General features: G+C 35.3%; 2 protein-coding genes and 1 pseudogene across 6 annotated transcripts; 2 read left to right on the forward strand and 1 right to left on the reverse strand.

The window, feature by feature from the left end:
* The first annotated feature begins 842 nt into the window (after nucleotides 1–842).
* LOC114313832 (phosphatidylinositol N-acetylglucosaminyltransferase subunit P) lies at nucleotides 843–12,616 on the forward strand. Of its 4 annotated transcripts, none has more exons than XM_028260232.2 (5): nucleotides 843–1,217; nucleotides 2,729–2,993; nucleotides 4,567–4,639; nucleotides 11,386–11,504; nucleotides 11,703–12,616. In XM_028260232.2, exons 2-5 carry the CDS (start codon nucleotides 2,789–2,791, stop codon nucleotides 11,819–11,821), a joined length of 516 nt encoding a protein of 171 aa, XP_028116033.2. In that variant the 5' UTR covers nucleotides 843–1,217; nucleotides 2,729–2,788; the 3' UTR covers nucleotides 11,822–12,616. The 4 variants fall into 4 exon arrangements, with proteins under 4 accessions (XP_028116033.2, XP_028116034.2, XP_082722222.1 ...); XM_028260233.2 differs by having other exon boundaries at nucleotides 843–1,202; XM_082866096.1 differs by having other exon boundaries at nucleotides 844–1,202; nucleotides 2,751–2,993.
* LOC145789459 (protein PHR1-LIKE 3 pseudogene) lies at nucleotides 5,010–6,564 on the forward strand (annotated as a pseudogene). Its single transcript, XR_014327436.1, has one exon. The product of XR_014327436.1 is annotated as a protein PHR1-LIKE 3 pseudogene (transcript).
* Nucleotides 12,617–14,742: 2,126 nt separating the features above from the next.
* On the reverse strand, nucleotides 14,743–21,336 carry LOC114313830 (protein FAR1-RELATED SEQUENCE 6). The gene is made up of 2 exons (XM_028260231.2): nucleotides 20,962–21,336; nucleotides 14,743–16,898 (listed from the first exon to the last, which is right to left on the reverse strand). Exon 2 carries the CDS (start codon nucleotides 16,896–16,898, stop codon nucleotides 14,892–14,894), a length of 2,007 nt encoding a protein of 668 aa, XP_028116032.2. The 5' UTR covers nucleotides 20,962–21,336; the 3' UTR covers nucleotides 14,743–14,891.
* Between the last annotated feature and the right edge of the window lie 2,691 nt (nucleotides 21,337–24,027).

Raw genomic sequence — 24,027 nt, forward strand, 5'->3', positions numbered from 1 at the left:
AGTCTCATTTCATAGGACTCAAGCACAATGCTTATCTCGGACTCTTAGTTAGATATGAATGAACTCCTCAAAAGCCTCATCCTTATCCGAACTAAGTGCATCACTTATCTAGGACTCTTGTTCTCTATCTAAATATCTCGAATTCCGGTATTACCACATGAGATCTCGGTAATACCACAATCACCTTGGCAATCTGGCTCGTCTACGTGGCACCTCAGCCAACACCTCGGCAACACTTTAGCCATGTGGCACAGCCCTAAAAATACATCCCTACAATAAATTTCTGACTTTTTTAGTTTGGATATGATAATTGTGAGAGAAAAAATAAAACGATTATAGTTTAAGTATGACATTTTATCTTATTTTAATATTTTAATCTATTTTATTTTTTTGTAGGCTAAATTAGCCCAACTAACATGTTAAACGAAGCCTTAGGTGGTTTGGCAACCACTTATTTATTTAGATCAAATCACACTTATATTTTGCCATATATTTTTTGGTAAAAAGTTTTTAAAAATTTAATTAAATAAGCAAAGAATAACTTACAAATATACCCCCGGAGGTTGTATTAAAATATAAATCGCCTCCTGTAGTTTTGAAAATTATATTTCACCTCCTGAGATTTCTAATTTCATAACAAATTGTCCCTTTTATTAATAAATTATTAAGTCAATTAACAGTTTTTAATAATATTAAAAATATTTTAATTAATAATTTATATAATTTATTATTATATAGGAGAACAATTATAAATTTTATTTTTTTAATTAATTATGTTAAGAACAATTATAAATTTGATTTTTTTAGTTAATTCTATTAAATAAAAAATTCTAATAAGCAAATCGTAAACCAAACGAACTAATCTTCGGTGTATTTATAATTTACCCAATAAGCAAATCGTAAACCCACTGGAAGGATTGCTGGTCAGTTGGGGAGGGAGAGCTGATAGGTTTGGCACAAGTTTTGGCATTGCTAGCAAGCCCACTGGAGCACCCTTTTCTTCCTCACCCCCCAAAATGGCAGACTATTGGAGATGCTTAACAAATTAGATTTGGTTATAAAAAGGAACGGAAAAAAAAAAATCTCACTCGTTCACTTGTAGATAAAAGACCAGTCTTTTCTTTTATTTTCTTGCCCTCCAAAAATAGTGCTAGCCTGTGCTTCTCAGCAGCCTTGTCATCGTCGTCGTGGTCGTCTCTGCGGTGAGATTTATATTGGTAATCAGATCAATGCATTATATATATATATATGTATATATGTCTGCCTCTGTGTTGTTCTTTAATTCCAATGACCATTTATGAAATGCTCACTAACTGTTCGGTGAAATGCGCCAATAGTCTTTTTATGTTATTATGCCTATAAACTTAATAAAGTTGCATATTTGATTAGATTCTTGGGTTAGCATGTTCAAGTACAAAGCAAATTTCTTGATAACATTGGTTAAAGATTGATCTGATATTTATTTTTCCATCAAATCTTTCCTGAAAAACTCCAAACTAATTCTAAAAATCTATTTTAACGAGTTTTTTTTATTTAATGAAACCCAATACTTAGGAGGGGGGGGGGGGGGGGTCGGGTTTGTCGTAATCCACCCCCGCTCCGTTTCATATCGGGGACGGGGTAAATCAGAGGGCGGCGGTAGCGGGACATGTGACGGATTAATTTTATAAGTTGAATAATGAAAATATTAGTAAAAAAAAAATTATAAGTAGTATAATTTATTATGGATAATGATTTATGCTTAATAACAATTATAACATATAAGATAGAAAATAAATGAATAAAAATTAATATTAAGTATAATATTTTAGTACTTAAATTTTCTTATAATGAAGAAAACTTAAATTATATATATTCTATACATATAAATATATTTAATAGATATAATTGGGGAGGGGAAAACTTGTGCGGGGCGGGGGTTGGGTAGAATAGGGCAGGGGAAGCAAAACCCGTCCCTGCCCCACTTCCTCAATGGGGCGGGAAAACTCGTGTGGGACGGGGCAAGGATGGGCGCGGGAAAATGACCATCCCTATGTCCAATCCTTAACCTCTTTTTTCATCACATTTAAATTTGATGAAAAAGCGCTGAAAAATTATCTCCAATCCAATCATCAAATGTTCATTAAATCAAGGGAAAACAGTTGTTCATCAAAATTGAGAATTCATCAAATCCTTAATCAAATTAGAATTTGATGAAAATTTAAAAAGATGAAGCGTTGGAGATATATTTTTTCCCGTCATCAAATTTGATGAACAAAGAAATTTCAGATAAGAGTGGAATTTTTAAAAGATTTTGATGAAAATTTAATGAAAGAGTTGGAGTAGTTCATTTCAAATCAAGTTTTTTACTCAAATTTGGAATCCAATTAGATGGAAATATTGATGAAGGATTGGAGATGCTCTTACTTTTTTTAAAACTGTCATCAAATTTGGGTAAGAATATGACTGTTGAAAATTTGATGAAGGTGAAGGATTTAGTTCATCCTTAATTTGGTAAAAAAAAAATTGCCTCTCGCTTGATTTGATGAAATGGTTGGAGCACACATTTAGCCATTTTTTTCATCATTCATCATATTTGAATTCGATGAAAAAATTGATGAAGATTGGAGATGCTCTTACAAGTGAAACTTCATACCATGTTAAGAGCTTCAACATTTCCAAGGGTATTGTGGCTGTAATTCATCTTATGGTCTCTTTTTTGCATTCTATGGCAATTGCGCCTATGCAGCCAGTGGGATTTTGGGTAACAGGATTAAAGATGAATCTTTGAGCGTGATGAATGCATTGAATGCTGAAAGAGAGAGTGATGGATGATCCTCACTCTGTCAATAGTCCTCGAAGGGTCCTCAGTCTCTCAAGGAAAAGGAAGGAAACTCTGGTATTTCCAGAGCATGATGATCAAGCTTCTGGGTTTGGCGTGTCCGGTGAGCATGGTCCAAAACCTTCTGAAGTTTATGGTTTTGTTGGCTCCATTTCAACTGTTGTTGCCACAGGTATACTTCATCTGTCCCAGTTGATTTCCTATAAATTGAGTTCTGGTATCTTTTCCCGTCTCTCTTTACTTTGGGTGATGAATTACTGGTAAATTTACTAAGTACAACTAGTTGGATTTGGATTTATGGATTTGAAATGAAAGGATTTGGGTATTAATCATTCAAGGAACATAGTTTAGATGTAGATACAGATTTCAATATTGAATTTGGGAGTTTTATCATGATGGATTTGAGATAAAAATGTAAAAGTAAGGGTAAATTATACCATTAGTCTTTATAGTTCAAGTGAAGTGACAGGTTAGTCTCCGTAGTTTCAATTTGAATAATTTGGTCCCCACAATTTCAATTTTGTTGCAAGGTGGTCCCACTGTCACTCAGCGTTAAAATTTGGAATGGAAAAGGATTATGTGTAAAACTAAAGGGACCAAAGTGAAATTCAAAACATACTATGGGGACTATCAGTGTAATATATTCATTACACGTAGTCTTTATAATTTGTTTTGAATTCTACTTTGGTCCCTCTAGTTTTGCACCTGATTTTTTTCCATTCAAATGTTAACAACGCATGTCGGAGGGATCACATTGCAACAAAATTGAAAGTGTAGGGACCAAATTGTTCAAATTGAAACTATGAGGATTGGAGTGAAATTTGATTCAAACTAGAGGAACCAATGGTATAATTTACCCTAAAAGTAATTATTTGAATTCATTCATAGTAAGGATTATATTTGTGCAACTATCATAATAAAATAATAACGATTATACTTTTTACATCTGCATACTGAAATTTTAGGGGATACTTGGAACACTTTTGGCGTGGCATAAAATTATTAAGCAACAATAATGCACAGCTTCTATATAGATGTTTTTATAAGATAGATCTGTGTCGTGCATCATAAAATAATTCATGAGGTAATGATGTTTGTGTGAGCTCAGTCGTTTTCCTCAGGCTTGGAAGTCGTTTTCAATTGTTTATGATGATCACTATAAAATGTTAAAAAAAATTAAGAAAACTGCATTTTTCAGCGTGTTTGATGCATTACTTTTTTTTGGAATGAGTTGATCCACTTGTCTCATATCAGGATTGAGGTTTTTCGAATTGGTTATGATCATTAGGGAAAATTCAAATAGATCTTGGGGGTTATGATGAATTTTTTTTTACCTATAAGTGCTGAGTTTTACAAAAATACTACGGACACAAACCAACTACCGAACAAGCATAAAATTGCTTGCATCTATAGATGTGAAACCCCCCACTGTGTGGGTTCAATGGTTGGCATAAAATGGCATGTGTGTTCAGTGGTTGGTTGTGTGTCCATATCACTTTTGTAAGTTTTATGCTGTTGAAGACATTCATTTCTAGGCAATAGGCATGTACTCTTTTCCAAATGCTTATCCTTTTTATGAAGAGTATGTGTGTGTGTTTGTTTTTTTTTTTTTTTTTTTTTTTTTTTTTTTTTTCTGTTGTTTTTTGCAATGAATAGCTTCTCAGATTAAATGACAATTATTTAGTGCTTTCTGAGATCCGATATACATCCATTTTATTTATTTGTTTATTTTTTCTTATAAGCAGCTATTTTCTTGATATGGGCATATGCTCCTGACCGTTGGTTACATACCATTGGGATCTTTTATTATCCTAGCAGGTGAGAAAGATTCGCCCATTTCAAATTCTCTGCATTTCCTTGTCCAAACAAACAATACCCCTGAAACCATCAAATTTGGAGGGAAAGCAGTTCAGCTTTAAAATTGAAAATCCATGAAAAGTTCGTAGAATTCAGTCATTCTAATATATTTTTCTGGAAAATTAAAGTACTAAACAATAAATATTTTGATTAGAACTTTGAAAACTTCTTGGGTAAATTCAGTTAAGCAAACTATTTTTTTTTTTTTTCAAAAAAGAATTAATTGTTGCCCAAAATTACACATTAGGTTAGTTCCAAATTAGTCTGAACTGCTTTCCTCATAAAATTAGTCTTACTTTTCTCATAAATTTCCCTGTTAATACTATGTTCACGGAGCTGATTTGTGTTAATAGGTCTTGTTAAAATCCACCTCACCTACTCCACTAAACCTTCACCCACTTAAACCTACTCCACTAAACCTAACCCACTACACCACTACCACCTCACCTACTCCACTAAACCTAACCCACTACACCACTACCACCTCCACTTCACCTACTCCTCACCTACTACACACTCACCCTCTCCTATATATAGGAATCATTGTAACCATAACATATATATCAATACATCAATCAATAATATACATCAATGTTTTTTTCATGGTATCAGAGCAGAGATAAGATTTAGACCTATATTTCTCTCACCGGCGGGCAGTCGGTCGGCAACCTTGCCTTCACTGCCCGCTGGAGATTGATACACATACCTTCACTCCGCTACCACAAAGTCTTCTCTTCCTCCGCTTTTCTTTCCTCTCTCAAAAATTCCCCATCATCACTGACATTCCGACACTCTCACCATTTTCGGGGCTCCGAGCTCCGAACCAGGAAAAATGTACTCGGCGATTCATTCTCTCCCACTGGACGTCGGTGACTTCCAGGGGCCTCTCGACGGTACCAATCTTCCTGGGGACGCATGCTTGGTTTTGACCACGGATCCGAAGCCCCGACTCCGATGGACTTCGAAGCTCCATGAGAGATTTGTCGATGCTGTCACTCAGCTCGGTGGACCCGACAAAGCAACACCTAAGACAATTATGAGAACAATGGGGGTAAAGGGTCTTACCCTTTATCACTTGAAATCACATCTTCAGAAATATCGTTTGGGGAAGCAATCTTGCAAGGAGTTACCTGACAGCTCTAAAGATGCGTCTTGCATTGCTGAGAGTCAAGACACTGGTTCATGTACATCATCATCATCAAAACTAGCTCAAGATTTAAATGATGGCTTCCAGGTTACTGAGGCTTTGCGAGTACAGATGGAGGTCCAGCGAAGATTGCATGAACAGCTGGAGGTTCAGCGTCGTCTCCAAATTCGGATTGAAGCACAAGGCAAGTACTTGCAGTCAATCCTCGAGAAAGCTTGTAAAGCTCTGAATGACCAGGCTGCTGCAACTGCTGGGCTTGAAGCAGCCAGAGAAGAGCTCTCAGAACTGGCGATCAAGGTTTCAAATGACTGTAATGGGATGGTCCCGGTTGAGACCCTAAAAATGTCTTCTCTCTCCCAACTTGCCGTGTCTATAGAAAACAAGATTGCTTCTAATCTGCCTGCTCGGTTCGGCAACTGCTCTGTTGACAGTTGCTTGACCTCCAATGGAAGTCCCGTTTCTCCAATGGGTAGTATGGCTTCTCAGGCGGTGGCTGCACTGAAAAAGAGACCACGGCCCTTCTTTAGCAATGGTGATTCCATCCCTTTGGAGTGGACGAACTGCTGAGAAATAAACTTTTAATTTTCTCTTTTCTTTGGTTTTAACAAACAGTGGGCTCTTAGATGCTTTGCTTCATGAGGCGCACACACATTTCATCATTACATTTCAAACTTTACACACCACCCTTCTCCACTCATGCTGCTTCACGCTACCTCCACTTTACCTTTATTTATTTTATTTTATCTTTTTCTTTTTTACAAAAAAAAAAAAAAAAAAAAAAAAAAAAAAAAAACACATAATTTACAAATTTGCACAACACCCATTTTTATTCATCTCCGGGATCAATCCCGATCACCATTTTACACCACACACAAAAAAAAAAAAAAACAAAAAAAAAAAAAAAAAAAAAAAAAAAAGGAAACAAACAACCTCATCCACAGGCGGGATTTTTTCTTCTCTACTCTGCCGCCGGTCTTTTCTTCTTGCCTCCGTCCTGGGCGGCCCTTGCCGGTGTTGCCTCCGTGTTTCCCACTCCACTGGGCATGATCACTACTCCCTGCTCCTCCACTGCAGCATATGGCAGCCCTCCAAATCGGAACATCACGGTGGCCTTCCGCTTCAGCTCCTTGTTTTCCGCCTTTAGCACACTTATCTCTGCTCGCGCATCCTTATACATGCGTTGGAGCAGAGCCAGCTGGGAGTTTAACTGTTGCACCTCATTTGTCCTGCTCTGCAGCCGGTGCGACAAGTTTGTGACTGCCGTCATCGTCTCCACACAGGACTTCAAAGTATACTGATTGGCTTCAATGTCCGTTTGCACTGCCATTTTTTGCTCCACCGACCGCATCGGAAAGTTCAACGGAGCAAACACAGAGGTGTTTGGTTGAGGTTCACTGGCCACCGCACCAGTTACTTCTCTTGTGGGCTCGTTCAGTTCTGGAAAGAGCGTGAGCAGACCACGGGACGAGGAGGCCATGTTTTGGGTAGCTGGACGGGAAGAAGAGGCCATGTTGCTGAGTGTTTCAGAGACGGGTTGGTTACAGAGTGTTTACAGAGTGTTTCAGACTGCAAAGGTTCAGAGGTTTCAGACTGGTTTGTTATGCTTCCCAGCCTCAGCCTCCGCTTCGATTTATAAAGACCCTGACGAAGCGGCAGACACGCGCATCATGCGCCGCTCGACGCTCGCCGACAACATGGGCGCGCCTTTTGATGGCACGCCTTTTGATGGCACGCCTTTTGATGAATTGGGCACGCCTTTTGATGGCACGCCTTTTGACAAAATTAGGCACACCTTTTGAGGATGCGACTTTTTAAGGGTCCGACAAGACTCTGTAAACTGTCCCGACATTGATTCCGGTTAGCTCCTTTATGGGTCCGACAAGACTCTGTAAACTGTCCCGACATAGATTCCGGTTAGTTTCTACATGGGTCCGACAAGACTCTGTAAACTGTCCCGACATAGATTCCGGTTAGTTTCTACAAGGGTCCGATAAGACTCTGTAAACTGTCCCGACATAGATTCCGGTTAGTTTCTACAAGGGTCCGACAAGACTCTGTAAACTGTCCCGACATTGATTCCGGTTAGTTTCTACAAGGGTCCAGCAAGACTCCGTAAACTGTCACAACAACTGTCACCACATTGTCTGCTACAACGGTCCGACATGACCCCATAAACTGTCTTCTACAACGGTCCGACATGACCCCATAAACTGTCTTCTACAGCGGTCTGACACCGCCATCCAGTGTCCTCTACACCATTATGACACCACCATACAGTGTCCTCTACAACGTTATGACACCCCCATACAGTGTCTTCACCAACGGTCTGACACGACCATACAGTGTCTCCTATCCTCTTTTATTTTTATGTATTTTCTTGTTTTGTTACTCTCTCCAAACTCAAGTTTGTTAGTTCCTATCCCCCTTGAGTTTGCGGGGGGCTGTTAAAATCCACCTCACCTACTCCACTAAACCTTCACCCACTTAAACCTACTCCACTAAACCTAACCCACTACACCACTACCACCTCACCTACTCCACTAAACCTAACCCACTACACCACTACCACCTCCACTTCACCTACTCCTCACCTACTACACACTCACCCTCTCCTATATATAGGAATCATTGTAACCATAACATATATATCAATACATCAATCAATAATATACATCAATGTTTTTTTCAGGTCTCGATGACAATTAGGACTTGTTGGAAATTTTCCCAATCTTTTTTTTTTTTGGAAAACTATGGAGACCATTCATATTCTTGCAGTGTCAACACTGTCTCTCCAGATATAGCTTGGGATTTGATATCTCGAATGATTTGATATAGCTTAGGATGGTTGAAAGAGAGGACATATAAAATAGCCAAAGTGAAGCAGAGCAATAAAGTAATAGCTTATACCGACAAAAAGTACCCTGACTGAGGGAATTATCATTGAATTTGAAAATATTCAAAGCAGAAATGAATAAATCACAATGTAATTACATGATAAAAATGCTAAATCCCCTTGCATTGTGATTTGATGCTAAAGTGATGCCCACATTAATATGGTTTTAAACTTGCAGTTCCGTTTTGTAGCTCGAATTTCCGAAGGCTTGAATGGCCCGAAAGGCCAAAACGTCGTTTTGGCCTTTTTTTTTTTTTTTTTTTCCCTTCTTCCTTTCCATGACTTGCAGGTTTCAGAGGAGAGAAGGAAGAAAGAAGAAGAAGAAAGAAGAGATAGCAAAAAAATGAAAGAAAACCAAACCCATTATAATCAAACCCATAAATCAATTTTCTATAATGGGTTTGGTTTATTTTATCAAACCAGTAATCTTTGGGTCTTCTTTCAATTTTATAGTTGTGGACATTTGTGTTCTTCCTGAAAGCTATATTACTTGATTACATTTCTTTCTAGGTTTTCATATGAGTCTCATCTGTTTTTCTCAGCATACCCAATCTGTGTCCTCCTCTATCTATATGAAAATATGAAATTCCTTTACTCTTTGTATAATTTCCATCATGAATGTTATTATATTCAAAACCACAAACCAAACCAAACCCATTATTTTATCAGAAAGAAGAAACAAAGACACAAATCAAACCCAAAAATTAAAACTACAAATCAAACCCACAAATCAAAAATCAAAAATCAAACCCACCAACAATTTTTTTTTTTCTTTTTCCTTCATCTTCTTCATCAACAACAACACATCAACATCAACAAATCTATGTGTGTATCAACATATCTATATATATATATATATATGAGAGAGAGAGAGAGAGAGAGAGAGCCACCCACCGACGCCGCCATTACCGTCTCCCCTGTAAAAATCTGAAATTTTTTTTCAACAGAGCATCATCATACACAGATCGGAGGCTGGAGGTGGAGAAGAATCGGAGATCGGAGGCAACGATTGACGGGCGGTGCTCTTCCGCTCTGTTACCCCTTCCGTCTCTCTTCTCCTCTCTCTATCCCTCCCTCGTTCTCTCAGTTTCAGATCTAAAAGAGGGGGGGGGGGGAATTGAATCCAACACGACGTCGTTTTGGATTCGGGCCAATCGAGCCGTGGGAAATTCGAGCTCTGAATCATTTTTCTTAAAATTGCACATCTAAATAGAATATCAAAGGTCTGATGAAGTAGAATTGCCTCGTTAATTTTTAAAATCCTCAAACCTTATCAAGTACTATGAATTGATTCCACTAACCTGCTATGAAGCCTAGTTCAAGATAGCCCACTTGATAAAAGTTTGGGTTGTCAAAAATGACAATTTGGATTTGAGACTAAAGGAAACAACTTCGCAAAAATAATAGCAGAGGCTAGTTAACTATGCAAAAATTTATTATTGAAAAAAGAACCCATGCAAAAATTTATTATTGAAAAAAGAACCCATTAATCTTATCCTTTATTGAGACTAACATGACATGTTTTAAACAAATCAAACCTTCCCCAAAATAACTCACTTAACAAAAAGTAATTAATGTGGTCCACTGGCCTGTTTTGTAATTATTTCGTTTTCAGTTTATATTTATAAAAATTTAAAAAACTGTTATAAAACTTTATTTGATAATTTTTTTGGTTTATAAATGGTTGTCTCAATTTGTAAATTTAAAGAAAAAACGTAAACTCATTTTTTTGAGTTTACGTTGGTTTTTAAACATAAATTTAAAATTTTGACTAACAAAATTTTTTTTATTAATTTTTTTTTTCAATTATAATGTGTATGATCCCATTGTCATAAATAATAAAAAATAAATATAAATATTTTAAGTATGAACAAATATATTTTTTTGCCGACCCCATTTGATGGGATTTAATGCTTGGTTTGGTTTGGTTTGGTTTGGTTTGGTTTGTTTTTAAATTTTTTTAAACATTTTGTTCAAATCAAACGCGTTTGTAGTTTATGTTTTTATAGAAATAAACAAAAATCAGTTTATAAATTTTTTATAAACATAAACCAAAAACGTAAACGTTACCAAACGCTTAGTGTTTGTTTATTGGTTGATGTTGTTATCAACTACTACATAATTAAAAGGGTAAATTATGCAAATGGTTCTTGTGGTTTACACGATTTGTCAATTTAGTCCTTAGTTGTTTTAGATTGCTTGATTTTACTTCTTAATTTAACGGATTGTGTCATATTGATCCAATAAATAACGGCTGTTAGTTTTGGTGGAAAGTTGTCACGTGCTCAAACAATGTGTCAATTTAATCCTTGTAGTTCATACGATGTGTCAATTTGATCCATGTTATTTTAATTTGCTCGATTTTGACAGAGAACAAATTGACATATCATGTAAACTACAAGGACCAAATTGACACATCTTTTGAGTTTTCATCTACCAAAGCTAACGGCCATTATTTATTGGATCAATATAACACAATCCATTAAATTAAGTGACAAAATCGAGCAAATTAAAATAATAAGAATCAAATTAACATATCGTGTAAACTAGGGGACCATTTGCGTGTGTCTTAATTAAAACACAAAAAAAATTTAAGTCAAGAGTGTCTCTTGAGAAATAACTAGGGATTTGATATCTCAAATGATCAGATTGTTCTTACCTTTTCAGGTATTGGGCTTTGGCAGTGCCAACATATGCAATGGTGACCGTAATATTAGCCATTGGATTTTACATTGGCCTCAACTTCATGGCGACCCCTCCGCCAACTTCCTTGAACACAATGTTTGGTAAGCCTTATCCTCCCTTCCTATTTGGTATTTCCAGTTATTGTTAACTTTTGGGAAGGCACTCCCTCACTTTCATTGAGATCCATCTAAAACTAACAAATTTCGATTGACTGAGACAATATGTTTAAAATGCATTAAGCCCAGAAGCCAAGCAAGAACATGTTTAATTCCTTATTTTGATGCTGCTTTATTTTGCAGATGAGTATAGTAGAGAACCTTTGAGGTCTGAACCTTCTGTGAAAGGCAACGAGCAACCCATTAAGCCCTTATCTGATATTGGCATCGACCAAATCAATGATCTTATGTTCAACGTTTAGAAATGACAATCTATCCTTGCATGATGACCCTCCTGTCCATGTTCTTATTGCCTTGTGAAATTATCATTATGCTTTTGGAGAGTTGACTCTGATGGCCGTTGAGAATTGTTCCAAGTGAGAATGAATAAAGTGATTCGAATGCCATCAGCTTGGCCAATATTTCACTTGGGCAATGTAAAGTACACAACCTATGAAGATCGAACAAGGTTATCAGTTGTGCTTTGAGTCAGATGGCACTTGTGGACGCAGGTAGTAATGATATGGTGAACACCAATGATATGGCTGGCAGTTACTCTGTACTCTTGGGTGATCAGCCAAGTTTCTTGAAGGGAAAATGATTTGAAACAACAAACTTACTAGAAAAGATCTAGAATGATGCGACAGTGCCATTTTGAAATTATGAGGACAATGATGAGTGTTTTGATTAGAGATGAAGGGACTACAAGAAGACATATCAGTGTCAACTTTTGAGTATTGAAATATTGATATACAGCAGTGCTACATCCCCAAATGACGTTGCAAGGTTTGTTGCAAATTGTATAACAGTTGCTACATCTCACACGCAACAAAACCAAAACCATCGATATCGTTCGCACTTATCCTTGTAACTGTATATCACCTCTATTTTGTGAATTTATTGGCACACACCATCTAATAAAACCACAAGCATCACTAGAGAAATAATTTGTTTTTGTTTCGATTAGTTTCAGAAATAATTTGTTTTTTTTTTCGATCAGTTTCGCATAAACAATGTACCATGGACCAAATTAATAGTTAACATTTTTGTTTTTACCACTTTTTTCTGCTTTTAGTCTTTTGTCAAGTTCTGTAGACTACAATTTTGATCTGAAGCACTCAGTAGGGCAGATTGTTATACAAGAAAGAATATCACAAATTTCATGCAAATGATAATGTTTGGTTGGCAGATGAGGGATGGAATAGAACTGTTTTCTCATGGAATAAAATTATGGTCAAAATCTATTTGAGTTGACCAGTGCACCGTTTTTTTTTTTATTTTATGAATTTAATGAATCAAGTCTTTTGAGAGTTTTTAGATCTGTTTGTAGTTGTATGATATCCTAATTTATTCACTGTCTGAGGTAAGACACTTACAGATAGTGACTTGCTTAGAGTGCACAAATTGTACTCTAAATTTGAGAAATGTGAATTGTGATTTTTGAAAATGAAATTTCTGGGCCACATGTTGGGGGAAAGAGTAACAGTTGATTCTTCTAAGATAGACGATGTGCATGATTGAGAACAACTTAAGAATGCATTTGAGATTTAGAGTTTTTTTGAGGTGGAACACTTACGGATAGTGACTTGCTTGGCATGCACAAAGAGAAATGTCAGTTTTGATTTTCGAAAATGAAATTTTTGGGCCACGTGTTGGGGGAAAGAGTAACAGTTGATTCTTCTAAGATAAACGATGTGCATGATTGAGAACAACTTAAGAATGCATTTGAGATTTGGAGTTTTTTTGGTCTAGCCGGGTGTTATTGAAATTTTGTGAAAGACTTTTTTAGGCTAGTTTTCACGACTTTTCTAGGCTAGTTTCACCATTGATTAAGTTGACAAGGATGGGAATTAAATTTGTTTCGAGCAAGGTCTTGCAATTTTTTTTTTTCAAGAGCTTAAGACTAGACTAACAACTACACCACCAATTATTGCGATGCGTCTCGGGACGGACTAAGTTGTGTGTTGATGCAAGAAGGAAAGGTTGTGGCATATGGCTTACTTTACCTTCCTATCTTTTGAAAATAGCCATATATCCCCATGTGTTTTTTGACTAAAATATAACCTTAACACCGTTAATGTTAACAATAAAAAACCAATTATACCCTTTATATCTTCTTCTATTTTTGACTCTCTTTGTAAGTAAATAAATAAATTCACCTCCATGACTAAGCAAACAAATTAAAAATATAACACAACTGATTTAAAAAACTGGGGTTTCCTAAATTATTTTTTAATAAACTTGATTTTTAATTTTAATTAATTTATGATTTAATTTGTTAAATATATATGTGTGTGTGTGTTCATGTTTAATTTCTAACGTTATTAAATAATAAATTGAGTTAAAAATTAGATTAAGATACTTTTATAATTTAATTTTATGGTAATAAATTAGGCTATGTTTTAATTTGTTTTATATGTGTGTGTGTGTGTATTATGTATATGTTTAATTTAAAATATTATTAAATAAGGTAATTTTAAGATAATAAATTAGGATGCTTAGTTTAATTTATGATTTAATTTGTTAAATGTATGTATGTTTATAGTTATTTTAAAATGCTATTAAATAAAAAAAATTAGGTTATAAATTAAAAATTAGATTGAAGTAGTTTGATGATTAATTTTTATAATAATCAGGCATTTAGGCTAATTTAATTATATATAATATGTATGATTAATTTAAAATGTTATTAAATAAGAAATTTAGATAAAAAAGTTAAACCAAGTTTACTTTTGTCTTCTTACATTGAAATTTAACATTGACTATTTTCTTTTTTTCTTCCCCACTCAAAATAGGCACGTGAGATACTCTCTGTTAGTTTAGATAGAAAATATAACTGTAACATTTTAGTCTAAAAGGTATGTAACTATTTTTAAAAGACATGAAGGAAATGTGCTATTGGGTCATACCATACGGGGATAAAATGAATTTTGTCCCAAAATTATTGCACAGTTGGTTCACATGTTTTGATTCAGGATAACTCTCGTGGGTTCAATTGTAACATGAAAGCTAGACGTACAGTTCAAATTTCAAACCCTCATTAACTAAAAATAAATAATAAAATGAATTTAAATTGTATTTCGATCTCGAATTCATGGAGATATTTGAGAAGAAAAAAGTAAACACCTTTGTTGTACTAATGGGTCATGAGAGAAGAAAATAAGTGCACAGAAGGAATGGAATATGTGAGACTACGAAATGTTCTTGAAATTACTGTGCACAAGAACAGGTTGATGACAAAGCACCCTCAGACTTACAGGAGGGATAAAAAGAAAAGAGTAACAGTTCTAATTACAAAAGCTCTGTTTGCACATTCACATTGTATAACTTATATTATTCATGCTTTTCTTCTGCATCATGAACCCTAATCAGTGACTCTTCCAATGCTAGCAATGCAACCTTGTAATGATCCAAAGAGATCACTCCCTCTTGCATGACTTGCAAGGCACTTCTGTACAACTGACTAAACCATTGAACTCGTTCAGTCGCATCAACATTACTGGACCCATAATCAGGAATATACAAGCGCTTGTAATCCTTTTTCCATCGTGATAGAACATACTTTGAAGGAATCTCCTCCACCCCATTGAAGTTGAGAACAGACAATGCATGCCGACAAAGATAACCATTGAAGTTAAAGCAGCTGCAAATGCAACGAATTTCTGATGCTACTCTATTGTACAAAACTTCGTAAGCCCTAATCTCTCTCTTATTTCCCTCTCCCAAAACACGCTCTTTCACTAGGAATATTATAATTGGCCCGTCAATGTGTAATTGTGTGGTACTGAAACAAGAATACATCTCTTCCACTTCAAATTGAAACTTCTTGAATATTTCTCTTGTATAGACTTTTGATAACTGCAACTCAAAAGGACATCTTGTTTTCAATGTGGGACTCGAGTTTCTTGACTCCATATCTGCGAGTGCTTCTTCCTTGTGCTTCTTTTGTAAAGCTAGTTCATACTTATCGAGAAATTCTTTCAGAGGAGTTTGTTTGTGCACGTATCTATCAAAAAAAGGAATCAGGGTCTCACCAGGGCGCACGGCAGCCATCCCACCAAAAAAAGTTTCTTTTAAATAAACTGGGGCCCATCTAGTTCGATCTTCATACAAAGACTGAAGCCACTGATGATCACTTACTCCAAAATGCTGGAGCATAAACCCCCATGCTGCTTCAAAGTCAAATGGTTTTAATGCCTCATAGACGGCCTTAGTCAATGCCTTTCGAATAGCATCATAATTGCGCAGCCCTCCCAACTTCTCCGGAACCTTTTTCATGATGTGTGACAAAGCAAAACGATGATGAGATTTTGGAAACACCTCTGCAATTGCACTCTGCAAAAACTTGCATCTGTTTGTTATAATAGTTTGTGGAGAGCATCCCAACATACATAAAAGCCATGCTTTTAATAGCCAAACATATGATTCTGTTGTCTCACCTGCAAGCAAGCCACAACCCAACGATACTGATTGACCATGGTGGTTGATCCCAACAAATGCCACAAGCGGAATCTCATATTTGTTCGACAAATATGTATTATCAAAGAATATCACATCACTAAAGTAACCACTAGCAGCCCTAGACCTAGCATCTGCCCAGAACACATTCTTCACCAGCACTTCATCATTAAGATCCATCAAATAAAAAAAATTTGGATTCGTCAACTGCATACGACAAAGGTAGTTGTAAATGGCTTGTGTGTCGCCTTTTCTCAAGTTCAACTGATTGGGATGATCAGTGAAGTTCCTCATCTCTCTTGCATTAGAATTCGAGTTCCCATTATTACCCCCTGCATCAATCACGAGGGCCCGGTACAACTTGATCGTCTGTACTTCTGCATCAGAGTTTGACTGTAACTTCCTCTTGGTTTCAGTGTTGATCTTCTTAATTGACTTGTGATTCTTAGAACCTAACATGTGGTTGTGTTCAAGGGTAACTTCAAGTACCCTCCACCTTCTAGAGTCCACTAACCTCATCCTAATCATTGCAGTGCAACCAGTTCTGGTTTCCTTACGTATACGATTTACCTCTTTCATTCTTTTGAAACCCTGGCTGCTGCAACAAAGTACAGCACCGTACTTCTCTCTGCTGTTTCTTTTGAACCATGAATTTTTCACCCTAACACGGAAGCCCACTTCCTTTGCATAACAAATGTAATAGTTGTAAGCATCATCATATGACTCAAACTCCATTCCCACAGCAGGTGCAACAAATTCCTTCCTTCCTTGAGGAACACCATTTTGACCATCTAGCTCAGTTCTCTCACCATCTCTTTCTTGTATCATCTCACTGCTTTGATCAAGAGGGGTTTGACCATTGCTGAGAGAAGCTTCTTCCATCTGAAGTAGAAAGCAACTCACTAAGCACATAGAATGTTATAAAAAGAAATTACCAACTATCAAAACAAACATGATACATGCATAAACTACCATTTAGAAATCAAAACCTGTTTTGAAGGTATAATGACACTAACGCATTGCCAATCAAACACATGCTCAAATAATAGGATGCTATCTAGATCTCCAACCTTGACTCACACCAAATAAGCCAGTAAAATGAGCCATATCTTCAAAATGGTCACTGAATGCCAAGTTAAAGCTCAAAATTTTGACTGAAACCGGCAGACAAGTGACTTTTTTAGCACAGAATGCCAAACTGTCTTCATATCAGAAGTTTGAGTTTTGAATACTAATTTATCATTGTTTTCTAGAACACTAGAAAGAAAAGTGTCGTCTTTTCTCTTTCAATAGGTGAGTTGTTGAGGAGACTCAAACCTTAGTCTCTTTAATAAGGAAATGTGGCCTAAGCCACTGTGTCATCCCAAGAGAACAGAAACGAACATGCCCTTGCACACAACAGTGACAAAACAACTGATTTTCCATTTGGTCAGGTTCTCATGCTTCTTGTTATGATTTACAATGCTCTTTCGGTTAGTGGGGAATCATAATATAAGAAAAGGTAATTGAGATTGGAAACCAACCACACAAACCCCAAACTATTATGAAGTCCCATGTTTTTTTACTCCATATGGAGGAGGAGATTACATGCATTTCGCTATAGAAGTTAAATAAAATAATAACAATAAATAAATTAAATTAAATTAAATAAAAACAGAAAGGAAGGGAAAAAAAAAAGAAAAAGAATCCACAAATAATTGCTGGCAAAAGGCACAATATATATTACTAAGGATATGAAAATAAACATGACTTTTGATTTAACCGAACTTGTGGCTTTCCAAAAAAACTGACCAGAGTTTTTTTATTTAATTAGTGTTATGTTGCTTTTCTTTTATTGCTTTTGAATAAACTATTCATGTATTTAGTATATAATAGGCCTCGTTTGGGAACAAGCTAATGTAGTAACTTTTTGACTATTTGGCTAAAATATGAACTAAAAAAAATTAGTACGTTTGGAATGACTTTTTGGCTTTTTACGAAAAGATATGCAAAAAGTAGAGAGAAAAGGAAATCTTTGACTTTTTGGTATAAGTTATTGCCTTTTTGATTTTTTTAGTAACTTTTTGACTTTTAGGCTAAAAGAGACAGTTCCCAAACGAGGCCTAAATTCATTAAAAATATAAAATTTTAAGGTATCTCAGACATATTGTGTCCTAGAATTTTTTTAAATTACTACGTCAACGTGTCCACATCATATTGCTTGCTCATGTCTATGCTATTTAGCCATTAGGCTTACATGGGGCGTTTTTGTTTCCATTTTTTGAAAACAACCACAATATTAGACATACCATTTGCACATTTACATTATTTTATTGACCTTTATCTTCTCAATAACAAAACAACAGGAAACAACCAGTTAGGTACAAGTTGATTGTACTCTTTTTTTAAGACATTCTTTAGTTATAATGTAACCGAACAGGAGTACTAATTATTCTGAGATACCGCCACACAATGAGACCAATGGGCAACTGTCATTTACATGACATTTTTGCACACATATAAACAATGAGTAAGTTATTCCATACTCATCGGTTGTTGTGCCACCAAAATACTCTTCATTTTCTCTACATCTCTACATTATTTAAATTTCACTACATTATTGAAATAATCCATTCATGAATGTAATGTAACCTTCAAGGGTAGTTTGGGAAGTTGGCTTTATAGCTTAAAAAGCAAAAAAAAATAATCACTAAAAAAACAAGTCATGAAAATCAGTCTTTCACATTTTTCCATACAACTTAAAAACAGTCATTCCTAAATACATTAACTTTTCACCTCATAAAAAAGCCAAACTCCCAAACCACGCCTGTGTGGTGGTGGTGGCACAAAAACATGCTTAAATTAGGAGCATAACAACAAAATATTTTCCAAAAATTACAAATTCAAGCCAACTAATCCTCAAAAATAACCTTGAAGACTGTTCAATTTACAAGCATGCCCACCAATTTTCAATTAATTACACATTCATTACAAAAATACATACTATTTCAATTTCTTCAAACCAATAAAAGTTGATCATAGATAGTAATTAGTATCATTCATTCTCCAAAAAAACACAAATTCAAGACAACCAATCCTCATAAGTGACCTTAAATATTGTTCTTTTTACAAGCATACTAGATTACACATTACTATTTCAACTTCTTTTTTCATTTTTGATTTTATTTTTTTGATTGGCTATTACTATTTCAACTTCTTCAAACCAACAAGCATTGATAATAAATAATAATTAGTATCAATTAATAAACTAAGTAGACCCATGGCCAACCATCATTTTTACTATTTCAACTTCTTCAATACTTGTTGGTTGTTGTGACACTGAAATAATCCCTTCCCACTCTCATTCGCAAATGTAACCTTAGATTGTGTTGTGGTACAAAAACATGCTTAAATGAGGAGATAATGACAAAAAATTCTCCAAAAAATATAAATTCAAGCCAATCAATCCTCATAAGTGACCTTAAAGACTGTTCTTTTTACAAGCACACCTACCAACTCTCAGTTAATTATATCATTCCTAGATTACATATTACTATTTCAGCTTCTTCAAACCAATTAACATTGATAGTAGATAATAATTAGTATCAATTATTAAAGTAAGCACTTATTATGACACATCCTTGTGAATTACTCGCTCCACCTCATTTTCATTAACTTCAAAAGTCATCAAATTTGGTCTAGAATATGTCCATTTAATAATTAAATATGTGAGAGTGCTTATAAACACCTTGATGTTAGTTCCGAAGATCTATAATTTATTTCATCTAATTATTTAAAATCCAAATGTTTCACCATCCCATAGATAATCCCATCCAGCCTATCTATCGTAATGTGTCCTAATGCGAAAGCTTCCTTCGAACTGGAGAATAAACCAATTTAAGGGTAAGTATTCCAACCAAAGTTTTAAAAGGCTTTTCTGAGGCCCGCCTTGATGCTCGCCTTGCCTCGAGGCTAAGGTAAAACGCATCAAGGCTTTAATTTTTAGGCTATACTCCCCGGAGACTGTGCATCACAATTTGATGTATGCTTTTTTTTATTATTATTTATTTATCATTTTAGTAGGATCTTAAGATTCTCGATCTGATCTACTAGACCCCCAAAACAATCTTGTGTAGGATCCCGATCTTAACAACATTTCTTGCATGCCTTTTGCGCATTATCATAGGAAGAGTTTGTCTTCAGCCCTAGTTAAACTTAGTCTGGTAGATGATTTAAACATAAAAGAGCAAAATACAAAAAAGCACCCATTTTACAACTACATTCTATAGGAAAAATTAAGTAAGTGACCAATAATAATAAATAAACAAATAATTGCTCAAGTGAGAAGCTCAATCACCAAAGCTAAGAAAGTCAATTTCACTTCCAAATTTCAATGAAGGAAACCTTCCTTTTCTGCAGTGAAGTTCAACACCTTAAGAACAAAAGTATCTATCTACATATTTACAATTAATTTTTATTATTTTAAAATAATAATATATTTACTAAATATTAATTTTAAAATTCAAAATGTTTACACCTTGACGCCTTAAGCCGTACCCCTAGAGTTACGAATTCGCCTTTAACAACTTCGATTCCAAATATGATGCAATACAAATTTATAATCGTACATATATCTTAGAAATGACAATAGAAGAAAGCTTAAAATATAAAATAAAGGGTTATTCTTTTAAAAGCTTCCATATGTTAGGAGAGTTAGTAATAGCAAACCTATAAATGTTCTTCAGATATGGAAATTGCCCAAATGTTCAACACTCAATAGGAACCAACATCAAAAAAATGTTTAACATCACGAATCAAAGAAAATCCCATCCTTCTCATGTTCAAACCCATACAAAATCAAACAGAATTTCATGATTCACATCCTCCGCATGTTCAAAAATTAACAAATTCCCACAAAAAATCCAACGAAAGATGAAAAATTTTCAGCAATAGTTCAAAATCCTACCTCTGTTGCTCTACGCAAAAAAGAAAAAAGAAAAAAACCCTTCCTCGGGTTCCTCTTTCGGCGACAGACAGCGGTGAGTCAATCGAAATGCGACCTCGAAGCCTCCGGTCACTGTGACTCTATGAGAATGCGAAGTGCTTTTCAATCGATGATTACAGAGAAAGAGAGAGGGAGGACTAGTGTGGGTGGTGAAGTAGACGAGTAGTGGTGGTGGTCGTCGGTTGGTGGCGGTCTCCGGCCTCCGGATCGGAGGAGAGAGAAGGGGGGGAGAGAGAGAGGGAGTCGAGAGAAGAGGGGAATCTCATCGGCATATCGAAATGGGGGAAATCAAAGTTGAGGGGTATAAAAAAAACATACGGAGGAGGGGGCAAATTCAAAAACAAATTTAGATTGTGGGTAAAATTTAACAATTTTCAAACTTTTTGGAAGAAAATTTTAAAGGGCACGATCTTTAAATCTAGTTTTAAATTTTGTTTAGTTGAAGATACGAAAGTTTCTATTTCTACACACGGATTGTTTAGGATGACTTAAATAAGTATATTTTTTATCTTTTTATGAAAAGATGTGTAAAAAAATAGAGAGGTAATGTGATGAAAAAAAGATAAAAAGATTTATTATTTGAGATATGCCAAACTTGACCTTATTCTTCTTTTTTCACACACTTAATAATTTATTTTTTAATTACAAATCTAATCAAATTACTATTTTAGATCAAACATACATCTATTGATGGAGCACTCAACAAACACACATCGACCGGCCAATCACTACCACCAGCCATAGCTATCATTACCGTCGTCACAAGCCCCACCACTATGAACCCTCTATCATGGTGAATCCTACACTGTCAAAAACCCTCAAACTGTTGCGAATCCTATCCCATCTTGAAGTTTGATTTTGCATAATCATCACTAACAAATCAATGCTACAAGTTTGAACTTTAGCCTTTGATTCAGAAGCAAAGCAACAGAAAAAAACATATGTCTAATAGTAAACAAAAATGAACTACGTTACCACAATATTATACTAGATATAGACGATGTTTGGAAACGCGATTTGGTGCCTATTTTACGCTCTAACGGAAAAAAATTCAAAACCACGCACTGTAGCTGAGTTCCAAAGCTCAGTCTAGCTATATGGCATTAGTCTGGTAAAAAGACACATTTATCCTCTGTTGCTCCTATCGGTTTGCAAACATCTCATACCTCTCATATCTTTCATCCTACTTGGAGGCTTTTACAGCAGATTGGGCTACCTCTCTTCGGCAGCTCACTTCGATCGAATTGTTACGGAAAGACGACGTAGCCGATCGTGGAGGTGATACAAAGGTACGGTTACCAAACACTATTTCTGTGCTTTTTCTTCACTGATGATGATGTACTCCCCTTCAAATATTTTTTCTTGGTTCACCTTTGGTGGTTCAGTCACCAATCTTTGTAGTTCTGTTCACCATGTCGTGTCCAACAAAAAATACATACAAATAACTTGATTGATGTTTGCTCAGCAAACTATTTCTCAAGAATGGGTGTAACACCCCAAAAAATATACAATAAAGATAACTCATATGTGGAATAAATATGAGAAACAACATATTTTCATATATCAGAGTTCACTGTTTAACAACCAGTTGTATGCCATGTAAGCTTATATCTTTCCAAGTCATTGCTTGGTTACACAAATTGAATCTCGCTCATTACAACTTAAGCCCTTGGCTTTACAAATAACAAACATACACACATAAAGCATAAATAAGAAGCTCTTGCTTCCCGAAAGTCCATCCACCTTATTGCCTTGGAGGAAACACCTCAACTGCACCTAAAAATGATTTTTCCGTATAGGGTGAGCCAACAGCCTAGTAGAGATAATCTAACATAATATATAAAGTTTAGCAAATGTATAAATACCACGTACATATATAATACCAATACTAAAACATTTACAAGGCCTGCATATTCGTATGCCACTAACACCAAACCTCATTTCCATTTTCCTTCAATTCATTTCAAGTTCATATATATACTACTCAATTCATGAGTTAAATTCATTATCTTTCAACAACCAAAATGAGACTACAACTCAATGGTTTTCCAACTATGCAAAATACCCATAAACACTTCAAACCTGCCATTTTACAGATATTTCATCCGAAGGAACCGGCAGCCATTTATATATGAAATTTCGGGTCTTTAACCCAAGGCACTCTGGCCAACTTGCTTTAAAATGGAGTCCATCCCCTTTCTCCTCCCAAACAAATATACATATGCAATGTATTTATAAACATAATCACATATGGAGTAGATCCCCTTTCTCCTCCCAATAAACATACATATACAATGTATTTATGACATGGTCATATTCAATGACACCAACAATGAATTAGCATTAAATCGCCTAATCCTCATGCAATTTCTACAACAATCATAGCTATCCTCCACCGATAGTCCAATACAATTATTTCTAAGAGGCGTTCAATCTCAAAATAAATAGTTTATTCAAAACTTCCATAGGTGAGATATTACATATCCAATATCACCATTTATAACCACAACCTTCCAATTTCACATTTTCAATGTTAATCCCAATTATTTATACAAAATAATAATTTAATCAAAATTAGGGCAAAATCTCCCTCTTTCCAAATATCAACCCAAACACTAAAATCAACTATTTGGGCACAACATGATCATATATTTAAGCCTTATACTCATTTACCTCATATTCATCAAATACCCCTCTTTTCATTCACACCCAAATCCTAGATTTGTCCAAACCACAACCATATCTCGTCATCTATACACAACAGCAAATAACTAAGCTAAAAATCATATTAGAGTGTAGAAATTCCCTACCTCAAGTTTGACGAAAAGACGAGTTGAAACCCCAAAAATCAATGATGCCTAAACTCGATCTCTACCGAACACAACGTAGCCCTCGCCTAGATAACCGATTTTGGTGAAGAACTTAGGTCCAAATCCCAAAGGATTTGAAGAAATCAAAGATCTTATGAGATTTTTGGTAGGAAATGTAGAGAGAAGGGAGAGGAAGTGTTTTTAGAGAGAGAGAGAG

The sequence above is a fragment of the Camellia sinensis genome, chromosome 4 (assembly GCF_055761805.1).
Source record: "Camellia sinensis isolate YWXY chromosome 4, ASM5576180v1, whole genome shotgun sequence".
Taxonomy (NCBI): domain Eukaryota; kingdom Viridiplantae; phylum Streptophyta; class Magnoliopsida; order Ericales; family Theaceae; genus Camellia; species Camellia sinensis.